This window comes from Carcharhinus amblyrhynchos, unplaced genomic scaffold, assembly GCF_965287045.1.
Source record: "Carcharhinus amblyrhynchos unplaced genomic scaffold, sCarAmb.v2.hapA scaffold_699, whole genome shotgun sequence".
Taxonomy (NCBI): Eukaryota; Metazoa; Chordata; class Chondrichthyes; order Carcharhiniformes; family Carcharhinidae; genus Carcharhinus; species Carcharhinus amblyrhynchos.
In genome coordinates, this window is record NW_027650439.1 from 6237 (window position 1) to 23544 (window position 17308).

Sequence of the window (17308 nt, forward strand, 5' to 3'; positions counted from 1 at the left end):
AATCTACATTAAATACACCCACTTCCCCCTTGGGGGAAAAAAAGCAGCTTCTCTCTCTCTCTACCCCCATTTTCGCCCCCTCTTAAAGAACATAAACTTCTCTCCCACCCAAATCGTTCAATAATCACACCTCACCCAAGCACCTTGACCTCCCTTCCCCCTCCCCAACCTCCTGTCTCCCCAGGAACCGACTCAGTTTTGCCAATCCTGTGTCCCTTTTCCTCCATTTTATTGTCTCTCAAGACTTGAGAGTCCCTATTTACCCCCCCCCCCCCCCCCCACCCCAAACCAATCTTTCTTTCCCGGCCTCTCGCTCCCTCTTTCTCACCCTCTCTTCCCCAGCAAGTCCATCCGAAGGATACCTGTCTTCCCCGTTGCGAAGGGGGACGCTCCGGGGAGCCTTGTTTCCGTGAAGCCCGGCACATGGAATGCGTCTGAGGAGGTCTCGCCCCTTGGTGCTTCTCGTTTCTGGACCCCCTCCCCGGAACCGCGCGCCTTGGCCGGATCCCGGATATTCTTGCCTTAACGGAGAGACAGCGGGAGAAGAGGAGGAGGTAGCGTGAGAGAGACGTTGCGGTCTCCACTACCGTTTCGAGACTTCAGGGAAAAAAAAGGGAGTGGACCTTCTTTTTATATATATTATTGTGCATCTCGGAGAAGAGAGAGATCCCCCCTTTTTAATATATAAACCCGGACAGTGGGCGCCGGACTCGTGGCAGGCAAGCCAAGATGGAGTTACCCCCCAGGGCGGGTGGCTATCGCCAGAGCCGGCGCTCCCGCTCCCAGCGGGACAGGGAGAGGAAGATGACGGGGGCTGGGGGCAGGGACCCCAGGCCCTACTCGCCCTCCTCCGGCTCGGACCGCGAGGCCGGGGAGGCGCCCGGCTCCTCCAGGCCCCGGCCCCCCAGGCGGCGGAGGAGGGAGTCCACGTCTTGCGAGGAGGACATCATCGACGGGTTTGCCATCGCCAGCTTTCCGACGCTGGAGGCCCTGGAGGTAAGCGGCTCACCGAAGGTATCCTGGTGCGGCTCTCCCTGTGTTAGAATTCAGGATGGACGCCATGAAATCCGCCTGGAGCGTAAACTGTTTTCAATTTGAATTTGGCAAGAGTAGGCATGTGATGTTTCACTTCAGTTAGGATTCAAGTGATGTAAGGGGGAGCTTTTATCAAACAAAGTTTATTTAAGAGTACGTTAAACTTTATTTTACATTTATTATTGTCACAAGTAGGCTTATATTAACACCGCAGTGAAGTTACTGTGAAAATCCCCTCGTCACCACACTCTTATTAGACTGAGGGACAATTTAGCATGGCCAATCCACCCTAACCTACACATCTTTGGACACTAAGGGACAATTTAGCATGGCCAATCCACCCTAACCTGCACATCTTTGGATACTAAGGGACAATTTAGCACGGCCAATCCACCCTAACCTACACATCTTTGGATACTAAGGGGCAATTTAGCATGGCCAATCCACTCTAACCTACACATCTTTGGGACACTAAGGGGCAATTTAGCATGGCCAACCCACCTAATCTGTACATCTCTTGAACTGTGGGAGGAAACGGGTGGCACAGTGGGTTAGCACTGGTGCTTCACAGCGCCAGGAAGTTGGGTTTGATTCCCAGTCTCAGGTCACTTGTCTGTGCCGAGTTTGCACGTTCTCCCCGTGTCTGCGTGGGTTTCCTCCGGGTGCTCCGGTTGCTTCCCACGCTCCGAAAGATGTGCTGGTTAGAGTGGATTGGCCGTGCTAAATTCTCCCTCAGTGTTACCTGAACAGGTGCTGGCGACTACGGAGTTTTCACAGTAACTTCATTGCAGTGTTAATGTAAGTCTACTTATGACACTAATAAATAAACTTAATGTAAGACGAACAGCATGGAAACAGGCCCTCCAGCCCGACTTGTCCATGCCGACCAGGTTACCTAAACTGAACTAGTCCCACTTGTCGGGGCAGCACCCCCTCGGCCTCTTGGCAGCTGTTTAACCTGGACCGTGCTCCAGTGTGTGGGACAGAGCCTGAAGCCCGGACTGGAAAGCAGTTGTGCCTCCATCCTTCTGTCCCTGACCCTGGAGCGCGCTACCCAAGGCCCCAGGACTGATCCTGTCAAACGGCATCCCTTAAACATGCCCCACCCAGCTTCCTGAAGGGGTATTGCTGAACCCAACACTGTCTCCAGTATGGGAGAGCCTTGAGTAGGGGATTGAAAGCTCAAATGTCGGTTAGGTAGATTGGCTGTGCTAAATTATCCCTTAGCATCCAAAGATGTGTAGGTTAGGGTGGATTGGCCGTGCTAAATTGTCCCTTAGTGTCCAAAGATGTGTAGGTTAGGGTGGATTGGCCGTGCTAAATTGTCCCTTAGCATCCAAAGATGTGCAGGTTAGGGTGGATTGGCCGTGCTAAATAGTCCCTTAGTGTCCAATCACTGGAGGCAGGGAGGGTAAGAAGTCTGACAACACCAGGTTTAAGTCCAACCGATTTATTTGATAGTAAACTCACAGCTTTCAGAGTTTGACCCTTTGTCAGGTGAATTGAGACAGAGCCTCTCTGTCTGAGGCCAGAACTCTCCTTTCGCCTGACAAAGGGTCAAACCCCAAAAGCTTGCGAGTTTACTATCAAATAAATGGGTTGGACTTAAACCTGGTGTGGTCAGACTTCTTGCTGCGTTTACCCCAGTCCAACGCCGGCATCGCCACATCATGGCAGGGTGGGCTGGAAAGTAGCTCATGTAACAACGCTGTTTAAGAAGGGAGGGAGGCAGCAGACGGGAAATTATAGGCCAGTTAGCCTGAGTTCAGTCATTGGCAAGATTTTAGATTCCATGGTTAAAGATGAGATGACAGAGCCCTTGGAAGTGCATGATAAAATAGGCCGGAGTCAGGATAGCTTCATCAAGGGGAAATCATGTCTGACAAACCTGTTAAGAGTTCTTTGAGGAGGCAACAAGGAAGTGAGATAAAGGAGAACCAGTGGATGTGATGTATTTAAGTTTCCAGCAGGCCTTTGACAAGGTGCCACACAGGAGACTGTTAAGAGTGCCCATGGTGTTAAGGGTAAGATCCTGGCATGGATAAAGGATTGGTTGACTGGCAGATAGTGGGGATAAAGGGGTCCTTCTCAGGATGGCAGCCGGTGATGAATGGTGTGCCTCGGGTCAGTGCTGGGACCACAATTTTTCACTCTACACATTAATGATTTGGAGGGGGAATCCCAATGCACTGTACGTTAACGATTTGGAAGAGGAATCAAGGTGCACTGTTGGGAAGTTTGCAGGTGAGACAAAGAGGGACAGGTAGTATTGAGGAAGCAGGGAGGCTGCAGAAGGAGTTGGACAGGTTAGGAGAGTGGGCGAAGAAGTGGCAGATGGAATACAGTGTGGAAAAGTGTGAGGAGGAATGGAGGCACAGACCAACTTCTAAACAGGGAAATGCTTAGGAAATAAACACAAAGGGACTTGGGAATCCTTGTTCAAGATTCTCTTGAGGTTAACGTGCAGTTCAGTCGGCAGTTAGGAAGGTAAATGCAATGTTAGCATTCACATGGAGAGGGTTAGAATACAAGAACAGGGGTGGACTTCTGAGGCTCTGGTCAGACTCCAATTGGAGCAGCTTTGGGCCCCGTATCTAAGGAAGGACGTGCCGGCCTTGGAAGGGGTCCAGAAGAGGTGTACAAGAATGATCCCTGGAATAAAGAGCTTGCTGTGTGAGGAATGGGTTGAGGACTCTGGGTCTGTACTCAGAGTTTAGAAGGATGAGGGAGGGATCTTATTGAAACTTAACAGGATACTGTGAGGATAGAGTGGATGTGGAGACGATGTTTCCACGAGTAGGAAAAACTAGAGCCAGAGGGTACAACCTCAGGGTAAAGGGACGATCCTTTAAAACAGAGATGGGGAGGGATTTCTTCAGCCCAGAGAATGGGAAATGTGTGGAACTCTTTGCCACAGAAGGCTGTGGAGGTCAGATCACTGAGTGTCTTCAAGACAGAGATAGGTCCTTGATTAATGAAGGGGTCAGAGGTTACGGGGAAAAGGCAGGAGAATGGGAAAAATATCAGCTATGATTGAATGGGGGAGCAGATTTAATGGGCCGAGTGGCCTCATTCTGTTCCTGTGTCCTATGGTCTGACTTGAATGATAGCCTATTAGATTTAAATGTGATAATTTGGTTGCCTGAGAACCAGTCCTGTTGTGGGGATGTTGATAGGTCACCAGGGGTATGAGAGACAACTCTCAGCTCCAGAAAGACACAGCAACTGCTCTCTGCCACCGCTCATCTGAATAGAAAAGATAGCAAAAGGAGAGAGATTCCAGACAGAAGATTCCGGAAGATAAAACCCGTTTGTAATTTAGAGAGTGACTAATAATTCTATTTCAGTGTTAATAAGTGGGGATTGTATTTTTCTAAACAGCATCTCATTAGAACTGTGTTCATTCAGTTTGTTAATACTTTAGTTAAACTGTTCACTGTTAGCTTTTTTTAATTCATTCATGGGACATGGGCATCGCTGGCTGGGTCCAGCACTTATTGCCCATCCCTCGCTGCCAGAGGACAGTTGAGTTGAACCACGTTACTGTGTGGCTCTGGAGTCACGTGTAGGCCAGACCGGGGTAAGGACGGCAGATTTCCTTCCCTGAAGGGAACCAGATGGGTATTTCCTGACAATGGGTCATCAGCAGATTGTCAATTCCAGATACTTTTTATTGAATTCAAATTCCGCCCTCTGCCGTGGGGGGGATTCGAACCCAGTTCCGCAGCACGTCAGCCGAGTTTCTGGATTAACAGTCCAGCGATAATGCCACGAGGCCATTGCTTCCCCCATTGTTGGAGAAGTAGAGTGTTACTTGTCGATTTTACAGAGAGTCTGAGGTAGTTTAATTTAGCTGCTAAAAGTCGAAGTGCAGACATTCCTCCTTCTCACACGCGCTTCAACAGATCGTGAAGGGAGGTGGTACTCCGTGAGCGGTTTGGTATTAGTTCCCGGAGAGGGGGATCAACTCCGCTTCACAACGCTGCGGAGGGATGTGGACAGGTCAGGTGAGTGGCACGGTAGCACAGTGAGTTAGCACCGCTGCTTCACAGCTCCAGGGTCCTGGGTTCGATTCCCGGCTCAGGCCACTGTCTGTGTGGAGTTTGCATGTTCTCCTCGTGTCTGCGTGGCTTTCCTCCGGGTGCTCCGGTTTCCTCCCACAGTCCAAGGATATGCGGGTTAGGTTGATTGGCCATGCTAAGAAATTGCCTCTTAGTGCACAGGGATGTGTAGGTTAGAGGGATTAGGGATATGGGGGTAGGGCCCGGGTGGGATTGTGTTCAGTGCAGACTCGATGGGCCGAAGGGCCTCTTTCTGCACTGTAGGGTTTCTATGAGAAGAACTGGCCTGATGAAGTATAGCCTCAGAAAATGTGAAGTGAGGCACTTTGATAGGAAGAATAAAGGAGCTAAGGGTGGTTTAAATGGAGAGAGGCTGCAGAAAGTGGCGGCACGAAGAGATTGGCGGATCCCTCGTGCTATTGGGTAGGGTCAGCAGGCCACAGGGAAGGTAAATTGGCTTTTGTTTCCTGGGGAACGGAGTTTCAACATAGGGAAAGGGCAGGACAGTAGCACTGCTGCTTCACAGCTTGAGGGACCTGGGTTCGATTCCTGGCTCGGGTGGAGTTTGCACATTCTCCTCGAGTGTGCGTGGGTTTCCTCCCACAATCCAAAGATGTGCGGGTTAGGTTAATTGGCCATACGAAAATTGCCCCTCAGTGTCTTGAGATGAGTAGTATAGTGGGTAAAATATATAGGGACATGGGGTTAGGGCCTGTGTGGGATTGTAGTCAGTGCAGACCCGATGGGCCAAATGGCCTCTTTCTGCACTGTAGGGTTTCTATGAAACTATACACGGCCTGAGTTAGACCCACACCCAGAGTACTGTGAAGAGTTTTTGGTTCCCACTTATCTAAGGAAAGATATATCGGGATCGGAGGCAGTCTAGAGAAGGTTCAGTAGGTTGGTGAAAAGGCATTCGGCATGCTTGGTTTCATCGGTCAGGATACAGGAGTCGGGAGGTCTTGTTGAAGTTGTACAAGATGTTGGTAAGGCAACACTTGGAGTACTGTGTACAGTTCTGATCACCCTATTATAGAAAAGATATTATTAAACTAGAAAGAGTGCAGAAAAGATTTACTAGGATGCTACCGGGGACTTGATGGTTTGAGTTATAGGGAGAGGAATTCCCTGGCTTACGTTGGCTCTCCAAAGAGGCAATACATGTCTGTGCATTCTGCACTCTTACAGCCCATCAAGGTGTCTGCTTTCTGGCTCCTGGGGTAGAAACCTGGGGAGGAGTGCTGAGTCCTTGAAAGATGCAACCTCCCCACCCTCACTGTGCTGGAGACAGAGAGGGACGACGTCTGAGTGAGCTGAGCTTGCGTGTCGACTGGCTAATCTTTCTCAGAAGAAAGAACAGCACAGGAAACAGGCCCTTTGGCCCTACGTGCCCGCACCGCCTACATTATCACTCAGTGAGTGCCTTATTCAAGTCCTCCTTCTACCTACGACTTTTGTCTACAGCTAGTGGACTCCACAATAAAGGGGTTCAAACTTAGGGAATTGTATGTACGCCAGATTCAGGGAGATCCAATTTGGGGGCAATTTATTGACACCAGTCAACCTAAAAGCACGTTTTTGGGGTGTGGGAGGAAACCGGAGCACCCGGAGAAAACCCACACAAGCACGGGGAGAATGTGCAAACTCCCACAGACATTGATCCAAGCTGGAAATCCGACCTGGGTCCACGTATCTGCACAGCAAACAGTGATAGTCGCTGAGTTGTCGTGTTGTCCGTCAGATGGTCCAGTTTAAGCGCGCACTGATGATGTGAAGCACGAGGTAACTCTCGAAGCAAAATCCAAGAGCAGCCCTCGCACGACCCACTGCGGGTATGCCCCTTGATGGACAACAAGGCGGACCGAATCACCTGCACATGTAAAAAAAAAAAGAGGCATCAATAAACAGCTTATACAAACATTAATGAAAGAAGAATGATCCACCAGGTCGACCCTGCTGTTTGGCTATTGTGGCAGTGTTTCAGTCTGTATACTGGCACCATACGCACCATACTTTTTTTTACCAATACCAACAATAGCAAGGGGCTGTTCCCCCTCGCTTGAGGGACCAGTCACGAGGGGGGCATGATCTCTGGATGAGGGGCAGGAGGTTCAGAGGGGATTTGAGAAGAACCTCTTCACTCAGAGGATGGTGGGGAATCTGGAATGCACTGCCTGGGAAGGTGATGGAGGCTAGAAACTTTAAAACCTTGAAGAAAAAGTCTTTGGACGAGCACTTCAAACATCAAAACATTCAAGGATGCAGGACGAGTGCAGGAAAATGGGATCAGCACCCCTTGGGGTAGATAGGTAGGTGCAGACCTAATTAGTCGAATGTCGGGTGGCACGGTGGGTTAGCGTTCCTGCCTCTCAACTCCAGGAATGTGGGTTTGATTGCCAGCTTGGATCATTGTCTGCACGTTCCCTCCGTGTCTGCGTGGGTTTCCTCCAGGTGCTCCGGTTTCCTCCCACAGTCTGAAAGAATGTTAGGTGGATTGGCCATTGGCCATGCTAAGTTGTCCCTTACTGTCCAAAGATGTGTAGGTTAGGGTGGATTGGCCGTGCTAAATTGTCCCTTAGTGTCAGGGGGACTGGCTACGGTAAATACATGAGGTTATGGGGATAGGGCCTGAGTGGGATTGTGGTCGGTGTAGATGCGATGGGCTGAATGGCCTCCTGCACTGTAGGATTTTATGTATTGAACCTGCCTCAACCACCACCTCTGGCAGCTCATTCCATAGACGCGCCACTCTCTGCGTGAAGAAGTTGTCCTCGGTTCCCTTTTAAATCCTCCTCCTCCTCTCTTTCCCCCCCCCTCCTTTAAACCTATGCCCTCTAGTTTTCAATTCCCCTCCCCTGGGGGAAAAAGACTGTGCGTTCATCCTATCTCTGCCCTTGATGGTTTTGTCCACCTCAATAAGTCACCCCTCTGATGTCGCAAGGCACGAAATCCAAACCTAGCCGTCCTCTGCCTGTAACTCTCAGAACAAAGATAATTACAGCACAGGAACAGGCCCTTCGGCCCCTCCAGGCCTGTACCGACCTATGCTGCCCCCCCGTCTGAACTAAAACCCTCGCAGGGACCATATCCCTCCATTCCCATCCTGTTCATGGATTTGTCAGGAGACCCCTTAAAACTCAGTACCGTATCCGCTTCCACCACCGGCAGCGAGTTCCAGGCACCCACCACCCTCTGTGTAAAAAAAAAAACAAAAATATCTACCTCGTACATCTACTTTAAACCTTGCCCCCCGCACCTTAAACCTGTGGCCCCCCTAGCAATTGACCCTGGGAAAAAGCTTCTGACTATCCACTCTGCCCCTCGTAATCTTGTAGACTTCTTTTGGGCCCACTAGCCCTGGCAACATCCTCGTTAGTGTTGTCTGCACTCTTTCTCGCTCATCAATGTCTTTCCTATAACAAGGCAACCACTGTATATAATACTCCCAAGTGTGGCCTCACCAGCTACTTACACAACTGTAACATAAAGTCCCGACTCCTGTACTCAATATCCTGACTGATGCAGACTAGTGAACCTCCTTCACCACCCTGTCTACCTGTGACATCAATTTTAGCCAACTATGTACTTTGGTCCCTCTGTTCCTCAACACACTTTTTCTCTCCCCCTCTCCCAGTAGTTTTAAACTTCTTTTTCCCAAAGTTTATTGATCTGTTTGTCGCAAGTAGATTTGCATTCACCCTGCAATGAAGTTACTGTGACATTCCCCTAGCCACCACACTCCGGCGCCTGTTCGGGTTACACTGAGGGAGAATTTAGCACGGCCAATCCACCCTAACCAGCACGACTTCCGGACTGAGGGAGGAAACCAGAGCACCCGGAGGAAACCCATGCAGACACGGGGAGAATGTGCAGTCTCAGCACAGACAGTGACCCGAGCCGGGAATCATATGAACATAAGAAATAGGAGCAGGAGTTGGCCATCTAGCCCTTCGAGCCTGCCCTGCCATTCAATAAGATCGTGGCTGATCTGAAGTGGATCAGTTCCACTTTCCCGCTTTCTCCCCATAACCCTTAATTCCCCTGTCTATCAGAAACCTATCTACCTGTGACTTAAATATAAGAACCAGGTTCCCTGACGTCGTGAGGCAGCAGTGCTAACCTACTGTGCTACCGTGCTGCAAATCTTATCCTGGCTTGACGTTGCAAAATGCAACACCTTGCAGGGTCTGCTTGTTTTAGAACGCACTTAAGCATGACTGATTCAATGTTAATTCTCCTTTATTTAAGCGTCTGTCGCAAGCATTTTCCAGAAAGTGAAATAAGGATTACTCGAGAGCATCCAAAAGTGAGCACTGGATCGAAGTAACTAAACATAGAACATAGAACATTACAGTGCAGTACAGGCCCTTCGGCCCTCGATGTTGCGCCAACCAGTGGAACCAATCTAATGACCCTCTAACCTAAACTATTCCAATGTTATCCATATGCCTATCCACTGACCATTTGAACACCCTTAAAGTTGGCGAGTCCACAACTGCTGCAGGCAGGGCATTCCACACCCTTACTACCCTCTAAGTAAAGAACTCTGACATCCGTCCTATAATTACCACCCCTCAATTTAAAGCTATGTCCCCTTGTGTTAGCCATCACCATCCGAGGAAAAAGGCTCTCACTGTCCACCCTATCTAACCCTCTGATCATCTTGTATGCCTCAATTAGGTCACCTCGTAACCTCCTTCTCCCTAATGAAAATAACCTCAAGTCCCTCAGCCTTTCCTCATAAGACCTTCCCACCATACCAGGCAACATCCTGATAAACCTCCTCTGCACCCTTTCCAATGTTTCCACATCCTCCTTATAATGCGGCGACCAGAACTGTACACAATACTCCAAGTGCGGCCTCACCAGAGTTTTGTACCAGAGCATATTACAGCACAGACAGTTTCCAGATTACTGATTAGAATGCGAGTCTTTACAACTAACCTGCTATTGAAGTCTTAAAGTGGCCGACAATGTGAGTGGAAGGAGCATTAAGCACAAGTTATAGAGATGTGTATTGTTTCCAGACTGTACAGTTTGTGAGGTTTAGCAAACCCAGGCAAGTCACGGGGGTTACAGATAGTGCAACATGAACCCAGGATCCCTGTTGAGACCGTCCTCATGTGTGCTGAACTTGACTATCAGTCTCTGCTCCAAAAGATTTGCATTCTAATCAATAATCTGTAAACTGTCTGTACTTTGTATGCTCTGTCTGAGGCCAGAGCTCTCCATTCACCTGACGAAGAGGGAAACCTTGAAAGCTTTGAGAGTTTACTATCAAATAAATCAGTTGGACCCAAACCTGGTGTTGTCAGACTTCTTATTGTGTTTACCCCAGTCCAACGCTGGCATCTCCACATCATTCCTGAGGGAAAAACGGTAAGAAGTCTCACAACACCAGGTTAAAGTCCAGCAGGTTTACTTTGTAATTAACACTACTAGCTTTCGGGGTGCTGCCCCTTTGTCAGGTGAGTGGGGCGGTTCTGATCACAAACAGGGCACGTAAAGACACAAACTCAATTTACAGAATACTGATCAGAATGTGAGTCTTTTCAGCTAATTAAGTCTTAAAGGTGCAGACAGCGTGAGTGGAGATAGCATTAAATACAGGTTAAAGAGATGTGTCTTGTCTCCAGATAAAACAGTAAGTGAGATTTTACAAGCCCAGACAAGTCGTGGGGGTTACAGATAGCTTGACATGAACCCAAGATCCCTGTTGAGACCGTCCTCGTGTGCAGAACTTGGCTATCAGTCTCTGCTCAGCGACTCTGCGCTGTCGTGTGTCGTGAAGGCCATCTTGGAGAATGTTTACCCGAAGATCAGGGGCCGAATGCCCGTAACCGCTGAAGTGTTCGCCAACAGGAAGGGAACAGTCTCGCCTGGTGATTGTCGTGCGATGTTCATTCATCCGTTGTCGTAGAGTCTGCATGGTCTCCCCAATGTACCATGCCTCGGCACATCCTTTCCTGCAGAGTATCAGGAAGACAACGTTGGCCGAGTTGCAAGAGTTTGTACCGTGTACCTGGTGGATGGTGTTCAGACGTGAGATGATGGTATCCATGTCGATGATCTGGCATGTCTTGCAGAGGTTGCTGTGACAGTGTTGTGTGGTATTGTGGTCACTGTTCTCCTCCTGAATGCTGGGTAGTTTGCTGCAAACAATGATCTGTTTGAGGTTGTGCGGTTGTTTGAAGTCAAGAAGTGGGGGTGTGGGGATGGCCTTGGTGAGATGTTCGTCTTCATCAATGATATGTTGAAGACTCCAGAGAAGATGTCGTAGCTTCTCTGCTCCGGGGAAGTACTGGACGATGAAGGGTACTCTGTCTACCGTGTACCGTGTTTGTCTTCTGAAGAGGTCGGTGTGGTTTTTTGCTGTGGAACATCGGAACTGTCGATCGATGAGTCGAGCGCCATATCCTGTTCTTATGAGGGCATCTTTCAGCGTCTGGAGGTGTCTGTCACGATCCTCCTCATCTGAACAAATCCTGTGTATACGGAGGGCTTGTCCGTAGGGGATGGCTTCTTTAACATGTTTAGGGTGGAAGCTGGAGAAGTGGAGCATCGTGAGGTTATCCATGGGAAATTTGAGTGTTCTTGTGTTTGTCCTGATGGGTGCGGGGCTGAAATGTGGGGATTCTTGTGTTTGTCCTGATGGGTGCGGGGCTGAAATTTGGGGATTCTTGTGTTTGTCCGGGTGGGTAGGAGGTGAGGGAGTGCGTACCTGGCTGGGGGTAGTAATTGGAATTGTCAATGATGTCGCATAGCTATCGCTCTGAGTGCCGTGGCCTCGTTCCCGAGTGGGAAATGGATTGCCTGAGGGGTGTGTGTCAGCGATTGGAACTGTCTCACTGTGGGGCACCTGACCAGCCCACGCTTCTGGAATTGACCCCACCCATTCCCTAATTGAACCCACTAAAGCAATCAAACCTGTTTCGATCTATGCCGGTTTTTTTTTTAACAAAATGAATGTTAAGCAGAGAGGGGGCTGGAAGGGAGTTGCTTGTACGTAACTCCATCACGAGCAGCCCCATTGTAAGCATCAGGCTATTTGCTCCAATTTAGGGATGGGCAATAAATACTGGGGTCAAACCAGCGATCCCTTGAATGTGGGAGGGTCGGCGCCGAGGGAGCGCTGCAACTGTGGGAGGGTCAGTGCAGAGGGAGGGAGGGAGGGCCGGCGCCGAGGGGAGGGCGAGGGAGCTCTCTGTCTTGGGAGGGTGGGCTGGAGTTTGGAAGAGCGAGAGGCGCTTTGATCGCAGGTTTTGTATCTGAGAGGGTTTCCTTGGACTGGGCGGCTGTTTGACAATTTCCTCTAGTGTGAGAATCTCGAACCGTGGGGGGAGGAGATGGAGCAGAGATGGAGAGGCGGGGAGCTGTTAGCAGGGGCCCGGCGGGGAGGCGGGGATTTGATTGAGGTAGCAGGGCCCAAGGAGCGTCTGGTGTTTAACTTTACTGACACACACGCAGCTCGTTCCGAAAGGCCAGGTGAGGAACCCACATGGGGTGGCACAGTAGTTTACACTGCCCCACAGCGCCAAAGACCCAGGTTCGATTCCCAGCGTTGGTCACTGTCTGTGTGGAATCTGCACATCCTCCCCGTGTCTACATGGGTTTCCTCCAGGTGCTCCGGTTTCCTCCCACAGTCCAAAGATATGCAGGTTAGGGTGGATTGGCCGTGCTAAATTGTCCCTTAGTGTCCAAAGATGTGTGGGTTAGGGTGGATTGGCCGTGCTAAATTGTCCCTTAGTGTCCAAAGATGTGTAGGTTAGGGTAGATTGGCCATAGTCCCCTGCTGACACTAGCTGGGATAAATGTATGGAGTTACGGGGATAGGGCCTGGCTGGGATTGTGGTCAGTGCAGACTGAATGGCCACCTTCTGCACTGTAGGTTTGTACGGTGGGACTGAGTGGCTCAGGTCTCACGGCTGTGCTGCTAACACCCCAGCGCTTGTGGCTGTGGAGCGAGGTGTGAAGTAGTTGGTTTTGAGAAGCGTTAGCATCATCTTTCTGGTGGGTTTCCTGTGGAACCAGACGCCCTGCTGTGTGGACAGACATGGCGTGACTGGTTTGTCGAGAAGTCTTTGAACTCACAGTTGTGATCACACCATTCCGAACACAGAGGTGTTAAAACGGAATAAAAGGATAAAGGGACTGCACAGCTACAGACATTTGAAATGCAACTGTTTAAAAAAAACACACGTTACTTTCCTTGATTTGAAGAGTCCAAGTAATAAACCTTTTGTTGTTTTGAATTAAAACCCATAAATCTTGCAGTGCGAGTCTGTGTTTGCTACTAATTTTATTTATTGTTGTCACGTGCACTGGGGCACAGTGAAAAGTATTGCTTCTTGCACGCTACACAGACAAAGCATACCATTCATAGAGTGCAGAGGCAGAAAGAAAGGAGAGGGTGCAGAATGTAGTGTAACAGTCACAGCTGGGGTGTAGAGAAAGATCAACTTAATGCGAGGTAGGTCCTCTCAGAGGGAAGAAGCTGGCCGTTCCAGATTAATTTGGGGATGGGTACAGGGCTATGGGGAGAAAGCAGGACAGTGGGAAGAGTTTGGGCACTGACGCAGGGCTGTGGGGAGAGGGTGGGGGCAATGGGATGAGTTTGGGGAGTGACACAGGGCTATGGGAAGAGAGTGGGGGAAGTGGGATTAGTTTGGGGATTGAGCTATGGGGAGAGAGAGCGGGGCAGTGGGATTAGTTTGGGGATTGAGCTATGGGGAGAGAGCGGGGCAGTGGGATTAGTTTGGGGATTGATACAGGGCTATGGGGAGAGAGCGGGGCAGTGGGATTAGTTTGGGGATTTGAGCTATGGGGAGAGAGCGGGGCAGTGGGATCAGTTTGGGGATCGATACAGGGCTATGGGGAGAGAGCGGGGCAGTGGGATTAGTTTGGGGATTGGGCTATGGGGAGAGAGCGGGGCAGTGGGATTAGTTTGGGGATTTGAGCTATGGGGAGAGAGCGGGGCAGTGGGATTAGTTTGGGGATTGGGCTATGGGGAGAGAGCGGGGCAGTGGGATTAGTTTGGGGATTTGAGCTATGGGGAGAGAGCGGGGCAGTGGGATTAGTTTGGGGATTTGAGCTATGGGGAGAGAGCGGGGCAGTGGGATTAGTTTGGGGATTTGAGCTATGGGGAGAGAGCGGGGCAGTGGGATCAGTTTGGGGATCGATACAGGGCTATGGGGAGAGAGCGGGGCAGTGGGATTAGTTTGGGGATTGGGCTATGGGGAGAGAGCGGGGCAGTGGGATTAGTTTGGGGATTGGGCTATGGGGAGAGAGCGGGGCAGCGGGATTAGTTTGGGGATTGAGCTATGGGGAGAGAGCTGGGACAGCGGGATTAGTTTGGGGATTGAGCTATGGGGAGAGAGCAGGGCAGTGGGATTAGTTTGGGGAGAGAGCGGGGCAGTGGGATTAGTTTGGGGATTGAGCTATGGGGAGAGAGCTGGGACAGCGGGATTAGTTTGGGGATTGAGCTATGGGGAGAGAGCAGGGCAGTGGGATTAGTTTGGGGAGAGAGCGGGGCAGTGGGATTAGTTTGGGGATTGAGCTATGGGGAGAGAGCTGGGACAGCGGGATTAGTTTGGGGATTGAGCTATGGGGAGAGAGCAGGGCAGTGGGATTAGTTTGGGGAGAGAGCGGGGCAGTGGGATTAGTTTGGGGATTGAGCTATGGGGAGAGCGGGGCAGTGGGATTAGTTTGGGGATTGATACAGGGCTATGGGGAGAGAGCGGGGCAGTGGGATTAGTTTGGGGATTGAGCTATGGGGAGAGAGCGGGGCAGTGGGATTAGTTTGGGGATTTGGGCTATGGGGAGAGAGCGGGGCAGTGGGATTAGTTTGGGGATTTGGGCTATGGGGAGAGCGCGGGGCAGTGGGATTAGTTTGGGGATTTGGGTTATGGGGAGAGAGCGGGGCAGTGGGATCAGTTTGGGGATTTGAGCTATGGGGAGAGAGCGGGGCAGTGGGATCAGTTTGGGGATTGATACAGGGCTATAGGGAGAGAGCGGGGCAGTGGGATTAGTTTGGGGATTTGAGCTATGGGGAGAGAGCGGGGCAGTGGGATCAGTTTGGGGATCGATACAGGGCTATGGGGAGAGAGCGGGGCAGTGGGATTAGTTTGGGGATTGGGCTATGGGGAGAGAGCGGGGCAGTGGGATTAGTTTGGGGATTGAGCTATGGGGAGAGAGCTGGGACAGCGGGATTAGTTTGGGGATTGAGCTATGGGGAGAGAGCAGGGCAGTGGGATTAGTTTGGGGAGAGAGCGGGGCAGTGGGATTAGTTTGGGGATTGAGCTATGGGGAGAGAGCAGGGCAGTGGGATTAGTTTGGGGAGAGAGCGGGGCAGTGGGATTAGTTTGGGGATTGATACAGGGCTATGGGGAGAGAGCGGGGCAGTGGGATTAGTTTGGGGATTTGGGCTATGGGGAGAGAGCGGGGCAGTGGGATTAGTTTGGGGATTTGGGCTATGGGGAGAGCGGGGCAGTGGGATTAGTTTGGGGATTTGGGCTATGGGGAGAGAGCGGGGCAGTGGGATCAGTTTGGGGATTTGAGCTATGGGGAGAGAGCGGGGCAGTGGGATCAGTTTGGGGATTTGAGCTATGGGGAGAGAGCGGGGCAGTGGGATCAGTTTGGGGATTGATACAGGGCTATGGGGAGAGAGCGGGGCAGTGGGATTAGTTTGGGGATTGAGCTATGGGGAGAGAGCTGGGACAGCGGGATTAGTTTGGGGATTGATACAGGGCTATGGGGAGAGAATGGGGCAGTGGGATTAGTTTGGGGAGAGAGCGGGGCAGTGGGATTAGTTTGGGGAGAGTGGGGCAGTGGGATTAGTTTGGGGATTGATACAGGATGATGTGGGGGCAGTGGGATCTGGTGAAGCATTATCGGGATTGAGTTGGGTTATATACGATCTGGTGCCAGCCTTCCTTTCTCCGAAGTGTGCGTTGTCCTCGGGAGAGGAATGTGCCAGTCTGCGGTTCAGCGACTCCTCCAGGGAGAGATTACTGATCGGAACGGGCCTGTCCTCTGACAGGCTGCTGGAAAAAGGATCAGTTAATGGGGCGAGATTCTGTTGTGTCTGTTTGAAATGAAACAAGATAAACTCTTTGAGAGCTTGACAGAGAAGACAGGGAGAGGTTATTTTCTCTCCCTGCGCCTTGCTCGGAGGATGGCCAATCTCTGGAATTCTCTCCCCTAAACGGACAAAGCATACCATTCATAGAGTACAGAAGGAAAAGGATTTGATTTATTATTGTTGCGTGTATCAGGATACAGTCAAAAGTATTGTTTCTTGTGCACTATACAAAGCATACCATTCATAGAGTACAGAGGGGAGAAGGAAAAGGATTTGAATTACTGTTGTCATGTGTATTGGGAGAAGTATTGTTTCTTGCACGCTATGCAGATGAAGCATGCCATTCATAGAGAAGGAAAGCAGAGAGTGCAGAATGTAGTAGAACATTACAGCGCAGTACAGGCCCCTCGGTGTTGTGTCGACCTGTGAAACCAATCTAAAGCCCATCTAACCTACACTGTTCCAGTATCATCCATATGTTTATCCGATGACCATTTAAATGCCCTTAATGTTGGCGAGTCCACTACTGTTGCAGGCAGGGCGTTCCACACCCTTACTACTCTGAGAAAAGAACCTACCTCTGTCCTACATCTATCACCCCACAATTTAAAGCTACGTCCCCTCGTGCTAGCCATCTCCATCCAAGGAAAAAGGGTGGACAGTGAGAGCCTATCTAATCCTTTGATCATCTTGTATGCCTCTATTAAGTCACCTCTTAACCTTCTCTCTAACGAAAAATAACCTCAAGTCCCTCAGCCTTTCCTCATAAGACCTTCCCACCATACCAGGCAACATCCCGGTAAACCTCCTCTGCACCCTTTCCAATGCCTCCACATCCTTCTTGTACTGTGGCGACCAGAACTGTACGCAATACTCCAAGTGCGGCCGCACCAGAGTTTTGTACAGCTGCATCATGACCTCACGGCTCCGAAATTCAATCCCTCTACCAATAAAAGCTGACACGCCTTCTTAACAACCCCATCAACCTGGGTGCCAACTTTCCAGGAATGTTACAGTCACAGCGAGGGCGTAGAGAAAGATTAGCTTCATATCAGATAAGTCCATTCAAAAGTCTGACAGCAGCAGGGAAGAAGCTGTTCTTGAATCGGTCGGAATGTGGCGTCAAACTTTT

At 50.4% G+C, this 17308-nt stretch overlaps 1 protein-coding gene across 1 annotated transcript in view; it reads left to right on the top strand.

The window, feature by feature from the left end:
* Positions 1–276: 276 nt before the first annotated feature.
* Positions 277–17308, top strand: part of LOC145339840 (autism susceptibility gene 2 protein homolog) — a 57239-nt gene continuing 40207 nt past the window's right edge. The window contains 1 exon segment of the mRNA XM_080184372.1: positions 277–996. Within this exon segment, the coding sequence (XP_080040498.1) occupies positions 730–996 (267 nt within the window). The 5' untranslated portion in view covers positions 277–729.